This window comes from Carcharodon carcharias, chromosome 4, assembly GCF_017639515.1.
Source record: "Carcharodon carcharias isolate sCarCar2 chromosome 4, sCarCar2.pri, whole genome shotgun sequence".
Lineage (NCBI taxonomy): Eukaryota > Metazoa > Chordata > Chondrichthyes > Lamniformes > Lamnidae > Carcharodon > Carcharodon carcharias.
In genome coordinates, this window is record NC_054470.1 from 182,331,696 (window position 1) to 182,354,363 (window position 22,668).

Below are 22,668 nucleotides of genomic sequence, written 5' to 3' on the forward strand. Positions count from 1 at the left end.
CCGATGTTGACTGCTCCTCCGACTAATGAGCCTATCAGCAGCTAACATGGGAGCGAAGCGGCCTGTGATTGGAGGAGCAGCTCCATGCAGAATCTCCCATTGAAACTCACCTGTTTGACTGTAATTTTGAAAACCGGCCCCAGGGGCTGCAGCTGGTACATTGGACAAGCCTGCTGCAGGAGAACCTTGCTGTGTGCAAGCTGGTCACTGTACTTCCCTACATTACAACAGTGACTGCATTTCACTTCAACAGTGCATAAGTGATTGTAAAGTGCTTTAGGCCATCCTGAATTATGAAAGATACTATCTTATGAAAGCAAGTACTTGCGAAGAATTTCATCCAAGCTGACAGATAAGTGATTAATCCATGTGGAAATCTGCACCACTAACTCCAAGAATGAATCTGTTTTTTTTCTAAATTACTGTCCAATATACGTCGTATTTCTACAATATTACTGGAACTTCAAATTATCTGTGCAAGAATGAATCTGTTTTTTTTCTAAATTACTGTTCAATATACGTCGTATTTCTACAATATTACTGGAATTTCAAATTATCTGTGCCTTTCAATCTGCCATGGTTGATTCTCAGATTTTATGATTGATTCTTCTCAATGGCTTTTCCAACTGCCTTCAACTCACTCAGACGCAATTGTCCATTTTTGTCCCTTTAAGAATTACTGTATTGGGACACCTGACTTTTGAAATATCTTATCTCTGAAATGCAAAAGGAAAGTGGTCAAAACCGAATTAATGACAACATCTGTATATTTGAAAATACCGAATTTGCTTCCACTCCCTCCCCACCCCCCCAGGTCTTTTGTTAATGATCCTAATCCGGAACCAATCACCTGGATCTATTTGTGGGGAAAATGAGGCCATTATATTCAAAGATTTATGGCAGCACACTCAGCTCTTCAGAAGAAAATAAGTTAACCTCATTGGTGTTCCTTGATTTCTTCTGCTTCAGGCTGAACACAAGTAGTTCACCATTGGATTTTGCATAGCAGCCAACGTGGACTATTGCACATGATGCAACCTTGAATCCTGGTCCCATGCCAATTGTTTGTTGCTGCTGTTTGGTTTCAAAGTTTGCACACACTACCACAGGTTCTTGCCAGCCAAAATATTTCTGATGCTTAACTCCACTGCCTCCCACGTGGGCTTGAGGATCTTTTAAGTTGCATGCCTTACACTCTGAACCATGAAGGACTGTTTAAATACACCGTATACTCAACCAACTTAATTCCTATTATTTTATCATTGAAGAGAGACAAGAAAGAACAGATTGCTCTTCATTCCTTGCTAATGCAGTCCTGAGGGACCATGTCTATGTTTATGTTGGGATTCATCAGAACGCTCAGGCACATGTGAATCATCAATACGAGGCATCCCTTACACCTTTCAAGTCAATGCCCTAAAAGTCACAGCATTATAGAATAGTACAGCGAGGCCATTTTGGCCTTCAGGTCTGCGCCAGCTCTTGCCAAGAGTAATGCAATAAAAGAAAACCCTTGAACCATGCCAAATCTTAGCTGTGCACTTGGTGGGTGGGAAGAGGACTCACCACCGCACAGCCAAGGGCCTTCCATTGTTGGCCAGTCTGCCATCAACACATCTGAAAAAATTCACCCCTTGAAACATTTAACTATGTTAAATATGCTTTGCAAATACAAGTTGCTTTAGTAAATCACACTGCCAAAGTTTTTACTGGCCATTCTCATGCCTCCTTTTGAAGGGAGGTTTATCACCTAATTAATGTGTTCAGGCCTCTAATCTAACGCGAAGAAGAAAAGCGGGATTTTTTTTCATTTTAAGAGTATCACAGCCTAACACTTCCAGCTAAACCTACTCATCTTACATTATTCTCTAGCTGGATAATGAAGATTAAAGGATTATTCTACACAGGTTTGTTTGCTACAGCAGAAGGAAGAAGTTCACCAAAAGCTTCTTAAGAGGTTGATGCTGTGATGCAGCAAGGGGTGCATCGCAGTTTAATCATAGCACCATCATCCCCTGCTTGTGTATGAAGGATGAACAAAATGAGGAAAGCCATATCCACATAATTACATAGATGTACAGCACATCATCAGGACATTCGGTCCAACTGGTCTAACCATCCCTCTTCATCTAACTCTATTAGTACTATCTTCGATTCCAGTCCATCTCAAACTGGGGCCCACAGACACCTGGGAGTCTGAAGAGACTTTTCAGGTAGTCCACAACACAGCTGGCTTTTTAGATGGGTGACTTCACAGAGTGGTGCAGCGAGAGTGAGGGTGACCCCTATGCCCATGCTTTCCCCCTGCTCCCTACTATTCGATCCAAGCTCTGCTGCTCCCCATGCTCCTGTTCTTTCCTGCTTTCTCTGTACTTCGCTGTCTCCACACTCCCGCTCTCACCATGGTCCGCTTTCTAGGCTCTTTCCCTCTTTGGGCTCCAGCCAAGGAAATATAGATTCTGCAGTGAGAAGCAGATACACTCATCTCAGTGATTTCTGTAAGCAAAAGCCTTTTCTTTTATTCATTCACCTGATGTGGGCTTCACTGGCTGGGCCAGCATTTATTGCCCATCCCTAATTGCCCTAGAGAAGGTGGTGATGAGCTGCCTTCTTAAATCACTACAGGACATGTGATGTAGGTACACACACAGTGCCACTTAGGGAGGGAGTTCCAGGATTTTGACCCAGCGACAGTGAAGGAACAGCGATATATTTCCAAGTCAGGATGGTGAGTGACTTGGAGGGGAACTTCCAGGTGGTGGTGTTCCCATGTATTTGCTGCCCTTGTCCTACTAGATGGTAGTGACCATGGATTTGGAAGGTGCTGTTGAAGGAGCCTTGGTGAATTCATGCAGTACATCTTGCAGATGGTACATAGTGCTGTTACTGTGCGTAAGTGGTGGAGGGAGTGAAGGTTTGTGGATGTGGTGTCAATCAAGTGGGCTGCTTTGTCCTGGATGGTGTCAAGCTTCTTGAGTGTTGTTGGTGCTGCACTCATCCAGGCAAATGGGGAATATTCCATCACACTCCTGACTTGTGCCCTGTAGATGGTGTACAGGCTTTGGGGAGTCATGAGGTGAAATACTCATCACTGGATTCCTAGCCTCTGACCTGCTCTTGTAGCCACAGTATTTATATGGCTAATCCAGGATGTTGACAGTGGAGGATCCAGTGATGGTAATGTCATTGAACATTAATGGGTAATGGTTAGATTTTGTCTTGTTGGAGATGGTCATTGCCTGGCACTTGTGTGGCATGAATGTTATTTGCCACTTGTCAGCCCAAGTCTGGATATTGTCCAGGTCTTGCTGCTTTTGGGCATGGACTGCTTCAGTATCTGAGGAGTTGTGAATGGTGCTGAACATTGTGCAATCATCAGTGACCATCCCCACTTCTGACCTTATGATGGAAGGAAGGTCATTGATGAAGCAGCTGAAGATGGTTGGGCCGAGGACACTACCCTGAGGAACTCCTGCAGTGATATACTGAAGCTGAGATGACTGACCTCCAACAATGACAACCATCTTCCTTTGTGCTAGGTATGACTCTGATCAGTGAAGAATTTTCCCCCTGATTCTCATTGACTCCAGTTTTGCTAGGGCTCCTTGATGCCACACTCAGTCAAATGCTGCCTTGATGTCAAGGGCAGTCACTCTCACCTCACTGCAGGTTCTCAGCTATTTTTCCACGTTTGAATGAAGGCTGTAATGAAGTCAGGATCTGAGTGGCCCTGGCGGAACCCAAACTGGGCATCAGTGAGCAGGTTATTGCTAAGCAAGTGACGCTTGATAGCACTGTTAATGACCCTTTCCATTATTTTACTGATGATCGGTAGTGGTCTGATGGGGCAGTGGGAGTTGGCCAGGTTGGATTTGTCCTGATTTTTGTGTACAGGACATGCTTGGGCAATTTTCCACATAGCAGGGTAGATGCCTGTGTTGTAGATGTACTGGAACAGCTTGGCTAGGAGCATGGCAAGTTCTGGAGCACAAGTCTTCAGTACTACAATTCACAAACAGGATTGTCCTGGTAGACTGATTGTGTCATCCTGTTCCTGCCCGTCAGAACTCATTTCTGCCTACCTTGACTCTGTTCTCTTTTCCCTTGTCCAGTCTCTTCCAGTCTACATCCATTATTCCTCTGATGCACTACATCATGTCAACAATTTCCATTTCCATGGCCCTAACTGCCTCCTCTTCATCATGGACGTCCAATCCCTCTACAACTCCACTCTGCACCAGGATGGTCTGAGGGCTCCCTTCTGAACCGAGAAAAATTAATCAATTTTGCTTCCAATTTCCACCCATTCAACACCTTCAAATGGTCCATCTCCGACACTTCTGTTGCATTCCTTGACCTCTCTGGCTCCATTTCTGGTGATAGACTGTCCACCAATATTCATTACAAGCCCACTGACTCCCACAGCTACCTCAACTACAGCTCCTCACACCCTGCTTCCTGTAAGGACTCCATCCCATTCTCTCAGTTCCTTTGCCTCCGTTGCATCTGTTTCGATGATACCACTTTCCAAAACGATGCTTCTGGCATGCCTTCCTTCTTCGAACCAAGGTTTCCACACCACCAGCCCCTCACCCCCACTGTGGTTGACGAGGCCCTCAACCATGTCTGACCCATCTGGAACTCAACCTGGAAAAGTGTGAGTTAACGTACTGGGGAGGGTTAACAAGGCAAGGGATTACACTATGAATGATATGACCCTGGAAAGTACTGAAGATCGGAAGGATCTTGGTGTGCATATCCATAAATCCCTGAAGGTAGCAGGGCAGGTGGTTAAGAAGGCATATGGGATACTTGCCTTTATTAGCTGAGGCATAGAATACAAGAGCAAGGAGGTTATGCTGGAAATGTATAAAATGTTGGTTAAGCCACAGCTGGAGTACTGTGTGCAGTTCTGGTCACCACATTATAGGAAGGATGTGATTGCACTGGAGAGGGTGCAGAGGAGATTTACTAGGATGCTGCCTGGGCTGCAGGGTCTGAGCTATGAGGAAAGATTGGATAGGCTGGGGTTGTTTTCCTTGGAGCAGCAAATGTTGAGAGGGGACCTGATAGAGGTGTATAAGATTATGAGGGGCATAAATAGGGTGGATAGGAAGGTACTTTTTCCATTAGTAGAAGGGTCAATAGCCAGGAAGCATCGATTTAAGGTAAGAGGTAGAAGGCTAAGAGGGAAGTTGAGGAGAAATTTTTTCACTCAGAGGATGGTGGGAGTCTTCATTTCACTGCCTGAAAGGGTGGTTGAGTCAGAAACTCTCATAATATTTAAGAAGTATTTAGATATTCACTTGCATTGCCATAGCCTCCAGGGCTATGGGCCAAGAGCTGGAAAGTGGGATTAGTGTAGTCAGATCTTTGTTGACCAGTGCAGAAACAATGGACCAAATGGCCTCCTTCTGTGCTGTAGACATCTATAAGCCTATGAGTGTAATCTCCTGCGCCTCTGCCCTCACAACTTCCTCTCCCTCCCAGAACCATGATAGGGTCCTCCTTGTCCCCACTTTTCACCTGACCAGCCTCTGCATTCAAAGGATCATCCTCTGCCATTTCTGCCAACTCCAGCATGATGCCACCAGCAAACACATCTCCCCCTCACCCCTCCCATCAGCATTCCGTAGGGACACCCTGGTCTACTCCTCCATCACCCCCAACACCTCATCCTCCTCCCACGGCACCTTCCCATGCAACCACAGAAGGTGCAACACCTGCCCCTTTGCTTCCCCTCTCCTCACCGTCCATGGCCCAAACACTCCTTTCAGGTGAAGCACTGTTTCACTTACACCTCCTTCAAATTTGTCTACTGCATCCGCTGCTCCTAATGTGGTTTCCTTGACATTGCAGAGGTCAAACGCAGACTGGGTGATTGCTTTCGGGAACACCTATGGTCTGTCCGCAAGCATGACCCAGACCTTCCTGTTCCTCGCTTGCCATTTCAACACCATCCTGCTCTCATGCCCACATGTCCATCCTTGGCCTGCTGCAATGTTCCAGCGAAGCTCAACGCAAACTGAAGGAACAGCATCTCATCTTCCAATTAGGTACTTTATAGCCTTCTGAACTTAACATTGGGTTCAGCAACTTCAGACCATGAACTCTCTCCTCTAACCTCAGCCCTTTTTAATTCTCTTTATCCTACATTTATTTTTTATCCACTTATTTTTATTTTTACCCATTTATTCATTGATTTATCCCTTTTATATCCCTTCTACCCCATTTTCTATCCTTTTTTTCCCCACCACTGCCACCTCCCCCCACCCCATCCCCAAAAGGCCATCTGTTCCTTGTTCCATGTTGTTTTTTCACACAATGCTACCCTTGTCCTGCTAATATCACATTGTTTTCTTACCTTTATGCCACTATCAGCACCTTTTTTAACCCTTACTACTACCATTAACACTCTCTTTGTCAATCTCTCCTTTGTTCCTACCCATCCAGCCTTCTATCCAGCTTCACCTGCTTTAAACAGTATAAATTTCATCACATTTCCACTTCTCTTCAGCTCTGAAGAGGGTCATACGGACTCGAAATGTTAACTCTGTTTCTCTACACAGATGCTGCCAAACCTCCTGTGTTTTTCCAGCATTTTCTATTTTTGTTTCAAATTTCCAGCATCCTCAGTATTTTGCTTTTATCCTCAGTACTATTGCCGGAATATTGTCAGGGCCCATGACCTTTGCAGTATCCAGTGTCTTCAGCCATTTCTTGATATCACGTGGAGTGAATTGAATTGGCTGAAGACTGGTGCTTGTGATGCTGGGGACCTCCGGAGGATACCAAGATGGATAACCACCTTGCACTTCTGGCTGTTGTAAATGCTTCAGCCTTACCTTTTGCACTGATGTGCTAGGCTCCTCCATCATTGAGGATTGGGATAATTGTGGAGCCTCCTGCTCCAGTGAGTTGATTAATTGTCCACCACCATTCACGACTGGATGTGGCAGGACTGCAGAGCTTAGATCTGATTTGTTGGTTGTGGGATCACTTAGACCTGAATATCACTTGCCGCTTATGCTGTTTGGCATGCAAGTAGTCATGTGTTATAGCTTCACCAGGTTGACACCTAATTTTTAGGTATACCTGATGCTGCTCCTGGCATGCCCTTCTGCACTGTTCATTGAACCAGGGTTGATCTCCTGGCTTGATGGTAATGGTAGAGTGAGGGATACGCCAGGCCATGAGATTACAGATTGTGTTCAGATACAATTCTGCTGCAGATGGCCCACAGCACCTCATGGGTGCCCAGTCTAGATCTGTTTGAAATCTATCCCATTTAGCACAGTGATAGTGCCACACAACACGATGGAGGATATCCTCAATGTGAAGACGAGACTTCGTCTCCACAACGACTGTGCGCTGGTCACTTCTACTGACACTATCATGGACAGATGCACCTGCTGCAGGCAGGTCGGTGAGGATGAGGTCAAGTATGTTTTTCTCTTTTGTTCCCTCGCCATCTGCTGCAGCCACAGTGTAGCAGCGATGTCATTTAGGTCTCCGCCAGCTCGGTCAGTAGTGGTGCTACCGAGCCACTCTTGGTGATGAACATTGAAGTCCCCCACCCAGAGTCTGCACCCTTGCCACCCTCAGTGCTCCTCTATGTTGAACACTACTTGTTCAGCTGAGGTAGGGTGGTACATGGTAATCAGCAGGAGGTTTCCTTGCCCATGTTTGACCTGATGTCACGAGACTTCATGGGGTCCGGAGTCAATGTTGAGGACTCCCAATGCAACACCCTCCCAACTGTATACCACTGTGCTACCTCCTCTGCTGGGCCTGTCCTATCAGTGGGACAGGACATACCCAGAGATGGTGATGTCTAGGACATGATCTGTAAGATATGATTGTGTGAGGATGACTATGTCAGGCTGCTACTTAACTAGTCTGTGAGTCAGCTCTCCCAATTTTGCCGTTGCTGTTTCCGGTGCCTAGGTTGATGCCGGGTGGTCAGTCCAGTTTCATTCCTTTTTTTTGACTTTGTAATGGTTTGCCAGGCCATTTCCGAGGGCGTTTAAGAGGCAAGTACATTGCTGTAGGCCAGACCAGCTAAGGGCGACAGATTTCCTTCCCTAAAGGGCATTAGTAAAGGGCAATGGTTTCATGGTCATAACTTAATTCGAGATTTTTATTAAATTCAAATTCCACCATCTGCCGTGGCAGGATTCGAACCTGGGTCCCCAAAGCATTACCCTGGGTCTCTGGATTAGTCCAGTGACAATACCACTACGCCATCACCTTCCCTGTTTTCTTACACACATTATTAAAATACTCTTTCCGTTTAGCACTTCAATATTTTGAGTGATATTATAATTTAGATGGCAGGTCCATGATTAGCAATCCTTTTGAAAATTTGAGAACCACAGTTCCAATCCCTTCTAGCTTTCCCTTAAATTCATCAATGCTACTTGCCTCAACTTCTCCAAGTGGTAGTGAGTTTCGCATTTTAACTGTGCGCTGGGTAAAGAAGTTTTGTCTGAATTCCTTATTGGATTTATTAGTGACTACTTTATATACTGGAAATTATCCAGGGATGAGGCCCTTGAACAGTGTTCACCAGTCATTTTGACAAAGACTATTCATACTATTGTGTTGTAGTCAGTTTTATTTGGCTTAGTGATCACTCCAGAACAAGTTAACAGCAGAATGAACTATGGTTTGATTTCCTGACAACCATATCATTTTCATCCCAAATTTTTGTCCATTAAACAGTCCTCCCCAATTATACAGTTTGTACAGAAATTGTCATTTTTGAGAATATTTACAATGGATGAACAGTTTGCATAAGCAAAAGTGAAAAATCATCTTGCATAACAATGTAAGACATGGATTAGATACAAAGGATCTGTTTTGGCAGATGAATTTTGAACTTGTTATCCAATAGCGCTGCTGGAGTGAAGTACAATACTCAGATAGCACAGTATCTTAAAGAACAATGGAATAGCCAAAATTCCTTGATGTGGTAGTGCTTAGGAAAAAATAAGTTAATTTTTTCTTGTGATCAGTTGCTGCAGCCATTACACTAAAGTATTAAGTTAAATATCTCTATTCCCACCAACATTCAAGTACATTATAGAAAAATATATTTCAATATGGAACAGAGTTTATCAAGATTAGCCAATTTTCCCGACGATAAGTGTCAATATTTGTACACAGAAAATCAGTTGGCAGAATCTGTGTGAAGGAAACTGGAGTTATAATCCTAAAATGCTAAAACATGCCTTCATAAATTTAGGAATGAAAACAAAAACACTGACTTTAAGATGCATGTGAATTATTTCAATAAATAGGGTGATTAAAAAACAGTGCCTAGGCATCCTGGCTCCACTGTTGAACAGCAACAGTGTGAAAAAAGCTTAAAACGTGGGTTAGGTAAGACCGTGGCAGAGATTTAAGAGATTGGTTTGAAACCGATGCTGAAAATCAGAATCATACTTGGGAGCTCTTCAATCTCCTTGGCCAAGAAAAGCCTTTAGAGCTACAATATAAGTTTACAATCTGGGCCAAGGATGGGTATTTCCAGTGCCTAGGTTGATGCCGGGTGGTCAGTCCAGTTTCATTCCTTTTTTTTGACTTTGTAGCGGTTTGCCAGGCCATTTCCGAGGACGTTTAAGAGTCAAGTACATTGCTGTAGGCCAGACCAGATAAGGGCAACAGATTCCTTCCCTAAAGGGCATTAGTGAAGGGAGCTGAGATCTTTGCCCATGTCACATTTCTGTATTTGCTCTTAAAAAAAGAGATTATTTCTGGCACTCTATATTAATCAATGATGTCCACAATGATAACATGTTTTTTTTTAGCAGCTGAAATTTTTAGGGCTTCTCCAGGATCATGCCAAAATTTACAGGCACCCATCCCACTCATGAAAGTTTGAAAATGAGTGTGCCATTGGAACCTCAGTGGTAATGACTTTTGAAGTCAGAGGTTGGAGTGGGGTGAATTAAACAGTAGGCATTGGACAAAACATCAGTTTAAAAAAAAAATATCTGGGGCTGTGTGCACCAAATACAAACCAAACATATTGGATCGTTCAGATCTCAAATTCCAGTGCTTGCCTTATCAGGGCAAAATAGACGACCCTGATCACAACGTACCCATTGAAACAAACCTATTGAGGAAAAGCCACCATTATTCATCGCCCCTGAGTGTAACCCCCAAAAAAATAGGGTTGCATCTTGCTACTAAGACGCAACATGTCTCAAGATGACAGCAGAATAAGTTATAAACATCTAAGGACTTTCAAGGTAACAAAAAATTATAATGTAATTTTGTAATTACATGATTTGACTATCATATTACATTATCACAGTTTATCTGGATCCTTCATTGAAAAGGGTGTCAAAAATATTTACACACTGAGCTGTACACATTTTTTGCAGCAATATACAGATAATTCTCCATCTTGTACATATATATGACAAACTACGAACAGCTTCCACCTTGGTCCTACACTGCAAGAAGGTTGTTCATTTCCCACTTTTGTGAGGTCTTTGCAGAGTCGCAGTCGGAAATGAAAATCTGGTGGTTAACCTCTGAGCGGTCTAAACACCTGCCTGTGGGAATGTGCGTGAATCTATTTAAAGTCTGAAAGAAAAGGTAAACAGATGGTAGACACTTTCAATCAGTTATGTTGATTAAACTAAGCTGCTTTCAACTTAGAATTAGTACATAAAAAGTCTACAGCCAACATCTCCCTAGCAACTAATTCTATATAAAAATAAAAGATTGACTGTTTGCTCATCTTATGGTTATTTGTGGGATGCTGTAGGCACAGAACAGTTACTGCGCTCATTCCTGTGACAGTCATGCTTTTTATTTAACATAAGAAAGTTAGTTCAGCTTAAATGCTTTAAGGTATTTAGACTTCAAGAGATATCATTGTAAATGCAAATATGCTGAAGTTATGAAGAGACTGAACAATATAATGACCTAACAAATATTGGGATTGGACAGAAAAGGTGAGAAGGATGGGGGAAGGTGATAAGGATGGGAGATGGGGGGAAGAATGATACAAGGGAGGCTCTACCAACATCCCTAAGCTCACTGACGGGGGGGGAGCCAGCACAAAAGTGGCCAGAATTCAAGGCTGGAAGCATTTGCAACCATTGTCAGTGAGAAGTGCTGAGTGATGATCCATCTCGGTCATCTCCTGAGGTCCCTAGCACCACAGATGCCAGTCTTCAGCCAATTCGATTCACTCCACATGATATCACGAAATGGATTAAGGCACTGGATACTCCAAAAGCTATGGGCCCTGCTAACATCCCAGCAACAGTACCGAAAAATTGGGCTCCAGAACTAGCCATGTCCCGAGCAGTGTTCCAGTAAACCTACAACAACTGGCACCTGCTTGGTAATGTGAAAAATTGTTCAGGTGTGTCCTGCCCAAAGCAAAACAGGACAAATCTAATCTGGCCATTTACATTCCCCCAATCTATTCTTGATCATCAGTGAAGTGATCTGGTGTCATCAAAAGTGCTATCAAGCAGCACTTACGCAACAATAATCTGCTCACTGATGCTGAGTTTGGGTTCTGCTAGGAGCACTCGGTTCCTGACCTCATTTAAGCCTTAGTCCAAATATGATCAAAAGAGCTGAACCTAAGAGGTGAGGTGAGTTGAGAATGACTGCTCTTGACATCAAAGCAGCATTTGAGTGTGGCATCAAGGAGCTCTGGCAAAATCAAAAGGGAATCAAGAGAAAACTCCTCATTGGTTGGAATCATATATAGCGCAAAGGAAGATAGTTGTGGTTGTTGGAGGTCAGTCATCTCAGCTCCAGGGCATCACTGCAAGTTCCTCAGGATAGTGTCCAAGGCCCAACCATCTTCAGCTGCTTCAAATATGACTTTCCTTCCATCATAAGGTCAGAAATGGGGATGGTTGCTGATGATTGCACAATGTTCAGCACCATTCGTAACTCCTCAGATAATGAAGCAGTCCAGGTCCAAATGCAGCATGACCTGGGCAATATCCAGGCTTGGGCTGAAAAGTGGCAAATAACATTTGCGCCACACAAGTGCCAGGCAATGATCATCTCCAACAAGAAAGACTCTAACCATCGCCACTTGACGTTCAATGGCATTACTGTCACTGAATTCCCCCACTATCAACATCCTGGGGGCTTACCTTTGACCAGAAACTGAACTGGCCTAGTCATGTAAATACTGTAGCTACAAGGGCATGTCAGAGGCTAGGAATCTTGCAACGTGTAACTCACCTCCTGACTCCCCAGGGCCTGTCTTCTATCTACAAGGCACAAGTCAGGAGTGTGATGGAATACTCCCCACTTGCCTGGATGAGTGCAGCTCCCACAACACTCAAGCAGCTTGATACTGTCCAGGACAAAGCAACCCGCTTGATAGGCACCACACCCTCAAACATTCGCTTCCTTCATCACCAACACACAGTAGCAGCAATATGTACCATCTACAAGATGCACTACAGGAATTCAGCAAGTCTTCTTAGAAAGCACCTTCCAAAACTACGGCCACTACTATCTAGAAGGACAAGGGCAGCAGATACATGGGAACATCACCATCTGGAAGATCCCCTCCAAGTCACTCACCATCCTGACTTGGAAATATATTGCTGTTCCTTCATTGTCGCTGGGTCAAAATCCTGGAACTCCCTCCCTAAAAGCACTGTGGGTGTACCTACACCACATGGACTGCAGCGGTTCAAGAAGGCAACTCATTCCCACCTTCTCAAGGGCAACCAGGGATGGGCAATAAATGCTGGCCCAGCCAGCAAAGCCCACATCCCGTGAATGAATGTAAAAGAAATGAAACTCGACACCATCCAGAAACAGTCTGCTTGATTGTCATCCCATCCACCAACCTAAAAATTCACTCCCTCCACCAGTGACCAGCATTGTGTGCCATATACAAGATGCAATTTAGCAACTCATCAATTTTTTTCGACTGCACCTTTCAAACCTGTGACCTATGCCATCTAGAAGGACTTGGGCAGCTGATGCATGGAATCACCACCTGGAAGTTCCCCTCCAAGCCACTCACCATTCTAACTTGGAAATATATCACGGTTCCTTCACTGTCGCTGGGTCAAAATCCTGGAACTCCCTCCCTACCAGCACTTTGGGTGTACCCACACCACATATATTGCAACGGCTCAAGAAGGCAGCGCACCAGAACCTTCTCAAAAGCAACTAGGGATGGGCAACAACTGCTAGCCTTGCTGGAGATGTCCACTTCCCATGAAGAATAAAAAAAATGGTGGGGGGGGGGGGGGGGGGGGGGGGGGGGGGGGGGGGGGGGGTGGTGGGAGACGTTTATTTTGCAATGGGGGTGGGGAAACAGTTTCCTGTGGCCCATTTAGTTTCTCAGTGGATGTTGGTGTGGGGAGTACTGGTCAGGGATGATTCCCCTGAAAGGGTTCAGTAAAGGAGACAAAATGCTGTTTATGAGGTCAGGGGTGGGTTAAGGAGGAGAAATGGAAAGATTCTCATCTATCGGACCAGTGAAAATTGGGGAGAGGACTAGATGGTGAGTCTCTGGCAAGTGGAGATACAGATGCCGCTCAATGGGGAGAGCGGTGGGCTGACTTGTTAGTAGAAGCAGGCAGGGTGAGGGAAAAAGTCAGTTCACAAAATGCCACTTATATGTTAAAGAGTTCAACGTACTATATAAGGAATATAAGAATTAGGAGCAGGACTAGGCCATTTGGCCCTTTGTGTCTGCTCTGCCATTCAATAAGATTATGGCTAATGTGATGCTGGCCTTAACTCCACTTTCCTGTCTACCTCCCCCCATAACCCTTGACTGAATTGTAGATCAAAAATCTGGCTAACTCATCCTTGAATATATTCAATGACCTAGCCTCCACAGCGCATTGGGGGTAGAAAATTCCAAAGACTAACAACCCTCTGGAGTGAAGAAATTCCTCATCTATGTTTTAAATGGGAGACCCCTCATTTTTGGAACTGTGTGCCCTGATCCTGGAGTCTCCCATGAGGGGAAACATTTCTCACTATCTACCTTGTCAAGGCTCCTTAGAATCTTATATATTTCGATAAGATCACCTCTCATTCTTCTAAACTCCAATGAGTATAGATCCAACCCACTGAGCAGCTGTTTTAGCAACTGATGTTATGTTACATTTAACACTGAATGAACCTATCACTGCACCACCAACAGATATATTAGGTGCTGCAGTGAATCTTTTATTGTGAGTTTTCTCCTTGTGATACTATGGCACAGGACTTTTCAATGTATGTTGAAATGTATATACGTGTATTTTTCGAAACCAAAATAGTAAAAATTATAAATAAAACTTGTAGCTAATCACAAATTATAATTTGAAATTACAATTTTGCGTTAACAGGACAACATTAATGCTGCAGTACGCAGAATTACACAAAACAGACAGCACACAAACAGGCAGTTCAGCTCAAATGGTACATACAAGCATTTATGCTCCATACGAACCTCCTCCCGCCCATTCTTTATTTATCAGCATAACTTTCTATTCCTTTCTCCCTTATGTGTTTCTCAAGCTTCCTCTTGGACGTTGTGCACCTCAACTGCTCCTTGTGGTAGGTATATGTATGCATTATCACTGAATGGGTTACATTTCATCTGAAAATGCATCGTAAAGACCCAAGCTGTAGTATCACAAGGGGAAAACTCATAAGAAAAGATACTTCTGTTGGTAGTGCAGTGATAGGTTTGCTCAGTCTTAAATGTAACATAGCATCAGTCGCTAAAACAGCCGCTCATATTCCATATTCTAAGCATTCTCCGGGGAAAGAAGTTTCTCCTGAATTTCCTATTGGATTTATTAAATTTATGGTCCTTAGTTCTTGGTCCCCTCACAAATGGAAATATGTTCTCTACATCTACATTATCAAATCCTTTCATAATCTTAAAGACCTTTATTAGGTCACCCCCATCAGCTTTCACATTTCTAGAGAAAAAAAAAGCCCCCAGCCTGGTCAGTGTTGCTAAAAGAAAATAGTATTTACTTTACCTTAAAGTACTGCCAGTCTTTATATACATTCATGTTACAGTGTGTAATCATAACCTTTGAGCCATCAGGTCCTCTGGTCAAGCACTGATCATACTGCATCAATTGATTGGCTTCATTGATTCGGAACAGCTGAAAAACAATGTTCACCTTATGATGTTTCCATTACTGTAACGCCAGGACCAAAGCAACTTTGCACTTACAGGAACATTCCTTGGATTCAGACATTACTAACTTACAAGACCATTTGCAAAGAGTTTCTGAAACAACCAGACACAATGCGAATTTATAGCAAAACAGTTCTGCAGGGACATTTCGTATAGGATTTGAAGCAGATTAGGAGATCTGCAACCCAACCCACTTAACATACAGGGCTCCACTTTCCCGACTTACCCAGGCCCAATTAAGAATCTATGGCCTGAATTTTCATCCTCGAAGCAGATAAGGAGAGTCAGGAAAATTCCTGGTTGGGCCTGCCCACCTCGGGAGAAAGTGCCCAGAAAGGCATTGTCAGGGCAGGGGTACAGGCTGGAATCAGGCCAACTGACTGGGAAGAAGTTTGGGGCTGCTGGGTGCGGAGGCAGGCTGTTTAAAAGGCCCATCCCACCTTGGTACCATGGGACTTTGTCCCATTTAAAATAAAAACACAAAGGCCCTTCAACCCTCTCCTCTCTCACCCCCTCAACCTCCAAACATTGCCCATGCCCAATCCATGCCACATGTCCCCCACCCAACCCCACATGGCCCCTCATGCCCAAGCTCTGCCCATCCACACACCCCCGATGGACCCTCACTATTCCTAGGACTATTCCATGCCCACTGAGCCACCCTCCACTGTCAAAAACCAATGAGCCTTATTGTGTATATAGCTGTTTGGTGGTATAGAACTTGAGTATTGCTGAAAAAAAAAGACACATCGGAGCTTTTCGTCTTGCGCTCGTCAGGACACATCATCAGAATACCAATATGAGGGGAAGACAACAATTTATATTGTATGAGAAGACAGTGCTGATTGGTTGGTAGAATTGTTGCCAAGGAGAATGCACCAGTGATGGTGACTGACAGTTAACTGCCGTACATTGTTTGAAATTTAAAACAGGCAGCTTAACCCTGATTGGTCAAGACATTGCCCTGAGGAATGAGTCAGTGAATGGCTGTCACTTATTTTTGTTTCGCTGAAACAGGCACAATGTGTGTACGTGTTCTTTCTATCTGCAAAGAACAGGACCCTGTGTATTAATATATGTAGCGTCCAATACACACAAATGTGCCACACTGTGAGCCCGACTGTATCTTAAATTGGTTGTCAGCGTAATTCTTAGCACACTTTGAGGATTATTTAGCAAATATTGTTCAATTTCGGAATCACATCTAATGTCGGACATTGTGTCTCGAGTTTTGCAAACACAGGTTGCTTGGTACAGTCTGTACCTTGCCCGTTGTGAACAGCGGAAGGGACAAGCTGTTTGATACGATCTGCCAGTCTTTGGGGTGTATGGCCTACATACGTAGCATCACACTGGCACTGAAATTTACACACCACATTACTCATTTGTGTGACAGTGTCTTTCTGGCTTGACGACAGCATCATGTTAGTGGCAAGTACCACTCGTGTTGCTACTGCATGGAAGCAACATGAAAAAGCTAGCTTTACCAGTTACTCAAATTTTTCAGATACCTTGCCCTTCCAGGGTAATCTGAGGTAGACTGGACACTTTTCAGGGCTGAAAATCACAGCCTTAGGCCCGTTCATTAGTTTCCGTGATATTCAGCGCAAAATGCTCTGATCAGGGCTTTGACATGTCTCTTTTTTCACCCGTAGTGTACAGTGGGTTGTGTTAAAAAAATCACTCATAACTTTCTCCTATGTTGAAAGGGGCAGGAGGTGGCATGGTGGTATTGTCACTGGACTAGTGTTCCAGAAACCTTGGGAAATGTTCTGGGGACCAGGGGTTGAATCTCACCAAGGCAGATGGTGAAAAATTGAACTCAATAAAAATCTCGAATCAAAAAATCTGACGATGACCATAAAATCACTACCGATTGTCGTAAAAACTCATCTGGTTCACTAATGTCCTTTAGGGAAGGAAATCTGCCATCCTTACCTGGTCTGGCCTACATGTAACTCCAGACCCACAGCAATGTGGTTGACTCTTAAATGCCCTCTGAGCAAGAGTGATTAGGGATGGGTAATAAATGCTGGCTCAGCCAACGACATCCACATCCCGTGAATGAATAAAAAATAAAAACTTAATTACAGGCTAATAAAATTGTCAATCATCCAGACCCTTTAAAATATCAATAACAAAAGCCACAAACCCTCCAGGTCACTTAACTTCTGTAAATAGACATTTTAAAATTGACAGCAGAGATCAGGGAGCCTCAGCTATCAAACAATGCTTTCTCTCGTTCACAGGTGTTTTAGTACTCAAATGGATATCCAAGCCTCATTAGGGGCATGAGGGGCTAGAAGGGACGGATAGAAGGGGAAAGCTTGGCATGGGGGCATGAACGCCTCTTTTTGAACTTGCCTTTTAAAAGATCCCCTCATGCAGACTAAGGTCCACGACTCCTCTGAGGGGCAGTGAATTCCATGAAAATTGCAGAGCAGTAGGAGATGCCTACCTCTGCAATGGAGTTGGCCAGGTCCAGAGTGCGGGATTTGACAGGAACCAGCCCACAGCCTTTAAAGGCATTTTCAGAAATCAGACAGCCTGGGAATCCCAGGATCTGGACATGGCCGCCATTTTTAAAGGGCTCCTCAGTCACCCTGACTCTCAGAAAATCCATGCCTATGCCACCCTGCACTCATTAGGTTATGGAGTCATAGAGCTCTACAGCACAGAAAAAGGCCCTTCGGCCCACTGAGTCTGTGCTGGTCAAACAAGCACCTAACTATTCTAACCCCATTTTCCAGCACCAGGCCCAAAGCCTTGTATGCCATGGCATCACAAGTGCACATCCAAATACTTCTTAAATGTATGTGGGTTTCTGCCTCTACCACCCTTTTAGGCAGCGACTTCCAGATTCCCACCACCCTCTGGGTGAAAAAATTGTTCCTCACAACCCCTCTAAACCTCCTGCCCCTTACCTTAAATCTATGCCCCTGGTTATTGATCCCTCCACCAAGGGGAAAGTTCCTTCCTGTTGACCCTATCTATGCCCCTCATAATTTTATACGCCTCAGTCATGTCCCCCCTTAATCTCCTCTGCTCCAGGGAAAATAACCCCAGTCTATCCAACCTCTCCTCATAACTAAAACTCTCCAGCCCAGGTAAATCTCCTCTGCACTCTCTCTAGTGCAATCACGTCCTTCCTATAATGTGGACTCCAGAACTGTACGCAATACTCAAGCTGTGGCCTAACCAGCGTTTTACATAGTTCCAGCATAAACTCCCTGCACTTATATTCTATGCCTCGGTTAATAAAGGCAAGTATCCCATATGCCTTCTTAACCACCTTATCTACCTGTCTTGCTACCTTAAGGGACCACTGGATATGCACACCAAGGTCCTTCTGATCCTCGGTACTTTCCAGGGTCCTACCATTCATCGTGTATTCCCGTGCCTCGTTTGCCCTGCCCAAGTGCATCACCTCACACTTACCCAGATTAAATTCCATTTGCCACTGATCAGCCCATCTGGCCAGCCCGTCTATATCCTCCTGTAATCTAAAGCTATTCTCCTCACTATTTACCACCCCACCAATTCTCATGTCATCCGCGAATTTACTGATCAATGCTCCTACAATCAAGTCTAAATCGTTTATATATACCACAAACAGCAAGGGACCCAACATTGATCCCTGTGGAACCCCACTGGAGACAGGCATCCAGTCACAAAAACACCCCTCAACCATCACCCTCTGCTTCCTGCCACTCAGCCAATTCTGGATCCAACTTGCCAAATTGCATTGGATCCCATGGTTTCTTACCTTCATTATCAGTCTCCCATGTGGGACCTTATCAAAAGCCTTGCTGAAGTCCAAGTAGACTACATCAAATGCATTGCCCTCATCTACTCCTGGTCACCTCTGAAAAATTCAATCAAACTGGTCAGACATGACCTCCCCTTAACAAAACAATGCTGACTGTCCTTGATTAATCCCTGCCTCTCCAAGCGTAAATTAATGATGTCCCTCAGAATTGCTTCCAATAGTTTTCCCATCACTGAGGTTAGACCGTCCTGTAGTTCCCTGGTTTAAACATTCCTCCCTTCTTGAATAACGGTACCACATTGGCTGTCCTTCAGTCTTCTGGCACCTCTCCTGTGGCCAGAGAGGTATTGAAAATTGCCAGCGCCCATGCTATCTCCTCCCTTGCCTAATTCAACAGCCTGGGATACATTTCACCAGGCCTGGAAATTTATCTACTTTTAAGCCTGCCAGACCACTTAGAACATCCTCCTTTTCTATGCTAATTTAATTATATCACAGTTCTTCTGCCTGATTTCCATACCCAAGACGTCCCTCTCACTTGTGAGCACCGACACAAAGTATTAATTTAGAACCCTACCAACGTCTTCCAGCTCCACACACAAATTACCACTATGGACCTTAATGTGCCCTACTCTTTCCCTAGTTATCCTCTTACTCTTAATGTACTTATAAAATAACCTTGGATTTTCCTTTATTTTACCAGCCAATGTTTTTTCATGCCCCCTTTTTGCTCTCCTAATTTCCTTAAGTTCCCCCCTACACATTCTATACTCGTCTCGGGCTCCCGCTGTTTGGAGCCCTCAGTATCTGCCATAAGCCTCCCTTTTTCTCTTTATCCAATCCTGTACATCCCTCGACATCCAGGGTTCCCTGGATTTGTTTGTCCCACTCTTTGTCTTTACTGGAATATTTTGGACCTGTACTCTCCCTGTTTCCTTCTTGAATGAGTCCCACTGCTCCGACGTCGGTTTACCTAAAAGTAGCTGCTCCCAGTCCACTCTGGCCAAATCATATCTGATTTTATTAAAATTGACCTTCCCTCAGTTTAGAACTCTGATTTCTGGCCCACGCTTGTCGTTTTCCATAACAACCTTGAATCTAACGGAGTTATGATAACTATCTCCCCCACTCATACCTCTACCACCTGCCCGGCTTCATTCCCTAAAATTAAGTCCAGGACTGGCCCCCTCTCTTGTAGGATCTTCTATGTACTGGCTTAAAAAGCTCTCTTAGATGCATTTTAAAAATTCTGCTCCCACTAAACCTATAACACCATGACTAACCCAGTTAATGTTGGGGAAGTTGAAACCCTCACTGTTACTATATTATTTTTACACTTCTCTGAAATCTGTCTACATATCTGCTCTTCTATTCCTCTGTTTTGGGGCGTATAGTACACTCCCAGCAATGTGATTGCTCATTTTTTGTTTTTCAGTTCTACCCATATGGCTTCATTTGAGGAGCCTTCTAAGATGTCACCCCTCCTTACTGCTGTAATTGATTCCTTGATCAATATTGCGATACCCCCTCCTCTTTTACCTCTTTCCCTGTATTGCCCAAAGGCCATATACCCTGGAATATTGAGCTGCCAATCCTGTCCCTCTCTCGACTATGTCTCGGTGATAGCAACGACATCATATTTCCACGCGTTAATTTGTACCTTCAACTCATCTGCCTTATTCATCAGACTCCTTACACTAAAATAAATACCATCCAACCTTGCCAAACTCCCTTGTGCCCTAACTGGCCTATAATTTCTATGCCTTCCAGGCTCACTTGCTCTCTCTTCTAATTTTGGCTGTGCATCTTGCCCTGCTGAACCTCTTCTCAGGATCCCATCCCCTGTCAAGTTAGTTTATACCCTCCCCAACAGCACTAGCAAACACCCCCACAAGGATGTTGGTCCCATTCCGGTTCAGGTGCAACCCGTCCGCCTTGTACAGATCTCACCACCCTCATAAACGGTCCCAATGTCCCAGAAATCTAAAGCCCACTCTCCTGCACCATCTCTCCAGCCATGCATTCATCTGGGCTAACCTCTTATTTCTATACTCACTCGCGAGTGGCACCAAAGTAATCCAGAGATGACTACCTTTGAGGTCCTGTTTCTTAATCTGCTTCTAGCTCCCTAAATTCTGCTTGCAGGACCTGATCCTTCTTTCTACCTACATCGTTGGTACCAATATGTACCATGACCTCTGTCTGTTTGCACTCCCCCTTTAAGAGTGATCCTGAGAATATGGTACAATCAACCGATATAGAGGTGCAGGTTGAAAGCAATTTTGGAGGGCGGGGTGGCAGGGTGTAGTCGTTTGTATTGCTGTCATCATGGACCTGGCCGCCCTGTTCTTCAGTGCCATTTCCGTCCCGAGTTGTAGGCCGGGGGCCTCATGAAACAAAAGTGGCCAGAATCACTTCAAGACAAGACTCAGGTAGGAGCCATACCAAGGGAGGGCTCGTACAAAGGGGTGGGGTGGGGGAGGGAACGGATGGTAATGATGGACATAGGGAAGGAGAATTGGGTGGTAACAAAGGGGATGGGGATGGGCATGGGCATGAGCAGGAAGGTGGAATGCGAGGTCACAGATCGTCAATTGGAGATGAGAGTTTGGGTGGGTGGGAGGGTTATAAGAAATATTGTCAGCATTAAGTGTTAGTGGAACGCCAGTTCGATAGGTTGAAGAGAAGAAAAGAATAGTACCAGCTTGAATAGTAGTATGTTAGAAGAGTACCAGCTCAAACTAGGAGTCAGAGAAGAACACAAGGTTAAAATAGAATATGGGGGGCAGAGGGGGGAGCAGGACAAAGAAGAGGAAAAAGAGTGCAAGTATAAACTGAAAGGATTGGCGGACGATAGCAGGAGGAAAAGCCAGGGAGTTGGACTGGGCATAGTGTCTCTGTAAATGGGCTGGATGTGAGAGAATGGCATCATTTGGCAGTGCCACACAAAAATGACAGCAAACTAGAATTACAGGAAAAAAGGGTGCTGATTGGTTAGCAAGTCAACCCTGATTGGCTGAGGCGTTGCCATGGGGAAAGCAACAGGGAACTATAGGTTCCTGAAGCTCCCAGGTAATTCAAAAGAATTTGCAAGACTTGAACATTTTCCTCATTGGAGAGCTGGTGCAGAGACGGTGGGCCAAATGGCCGCCTTCTGTATCATTGAAATTCTGTGATTGTGTGTAATTCTTTAATTTGCAGATAACCGATCCCTGCCTACGAATGTACTGCGCTTGTAGCAAACATAAGTGAGCTATGTTATGAGCTCGACTGATGATATTAAATTGGTAGGTCTGGCAGCATCGGCGGAGAAGAGCACAGTTAACATTTCGAGTCCTCATGACCCTTCAACAGAACTAAGTAAGAATAGGAAAGGGGTGAAATATAAGCTGGTCTATCCCCCACCCCCTTAAACCAGCTTATATTTCAACTCTTTCCTATTTTTACTTAGTTCTGTTGAAGGGTCATGAGGACTCGAAACGTCAACTGTGCTCTTCTCCGCCGATGATGCCAGACCTGCTGAGTTTTTCCAGGTATTTCTGTTTCTGTTTTGGATTTCCAGCATCTGCAGTTTTTTGCAGTTTTTATATCTTAAATTTGTTCTTGGTATAGCCATTAGTGCACTTAGGGACATGCTGTTTGATTTGATCAGCCAGCCGCTGGGAATTATGGCCTACTTGGCATCACACTGGCAATAAAATTCATGCATGATGTTGCTCAATTATGTGGTTGGCAG

General features: G+C 44.4%; 1 protein-coding gene across 2 annotated transcripts in view; it reads right to left on the bottom strand.

The window, feature by feature from the left end:
* Positions 1 to 8,599: 8,599 nt before the first annotated feature.
* Positions 8,600 to 22,668, bottom strand: part of galnt7 (UDP-N-acetyl-alpha-D-galactosamine: polypeptide N-acetylgalactosaminyltransferase 7) — a 142,500-nt gene continuing 128,431 nt past the window's right edge. For both annotated transcript variants that reach the window (XM_041186084.1, XM_041186083.1), the window contains exons 11-12: positions 15,000 to 15,128; positions 8,600 to 10,596 (exon numbers count right to left, since the gene is read on the bottom strand). In XM_041186084.1, coding sequence (XP_041042018.1) covers positions 10,459 to 10,596; positions 15,000 to 15,128 — 267 coding nt within the window. In that variant the 3' untranslated portion in view covers positions 8,600 to 10,458. The remainder of the gene's footprint in view (positions 10,597 to 14,999; positions 15,129 to 22,668) is intronic.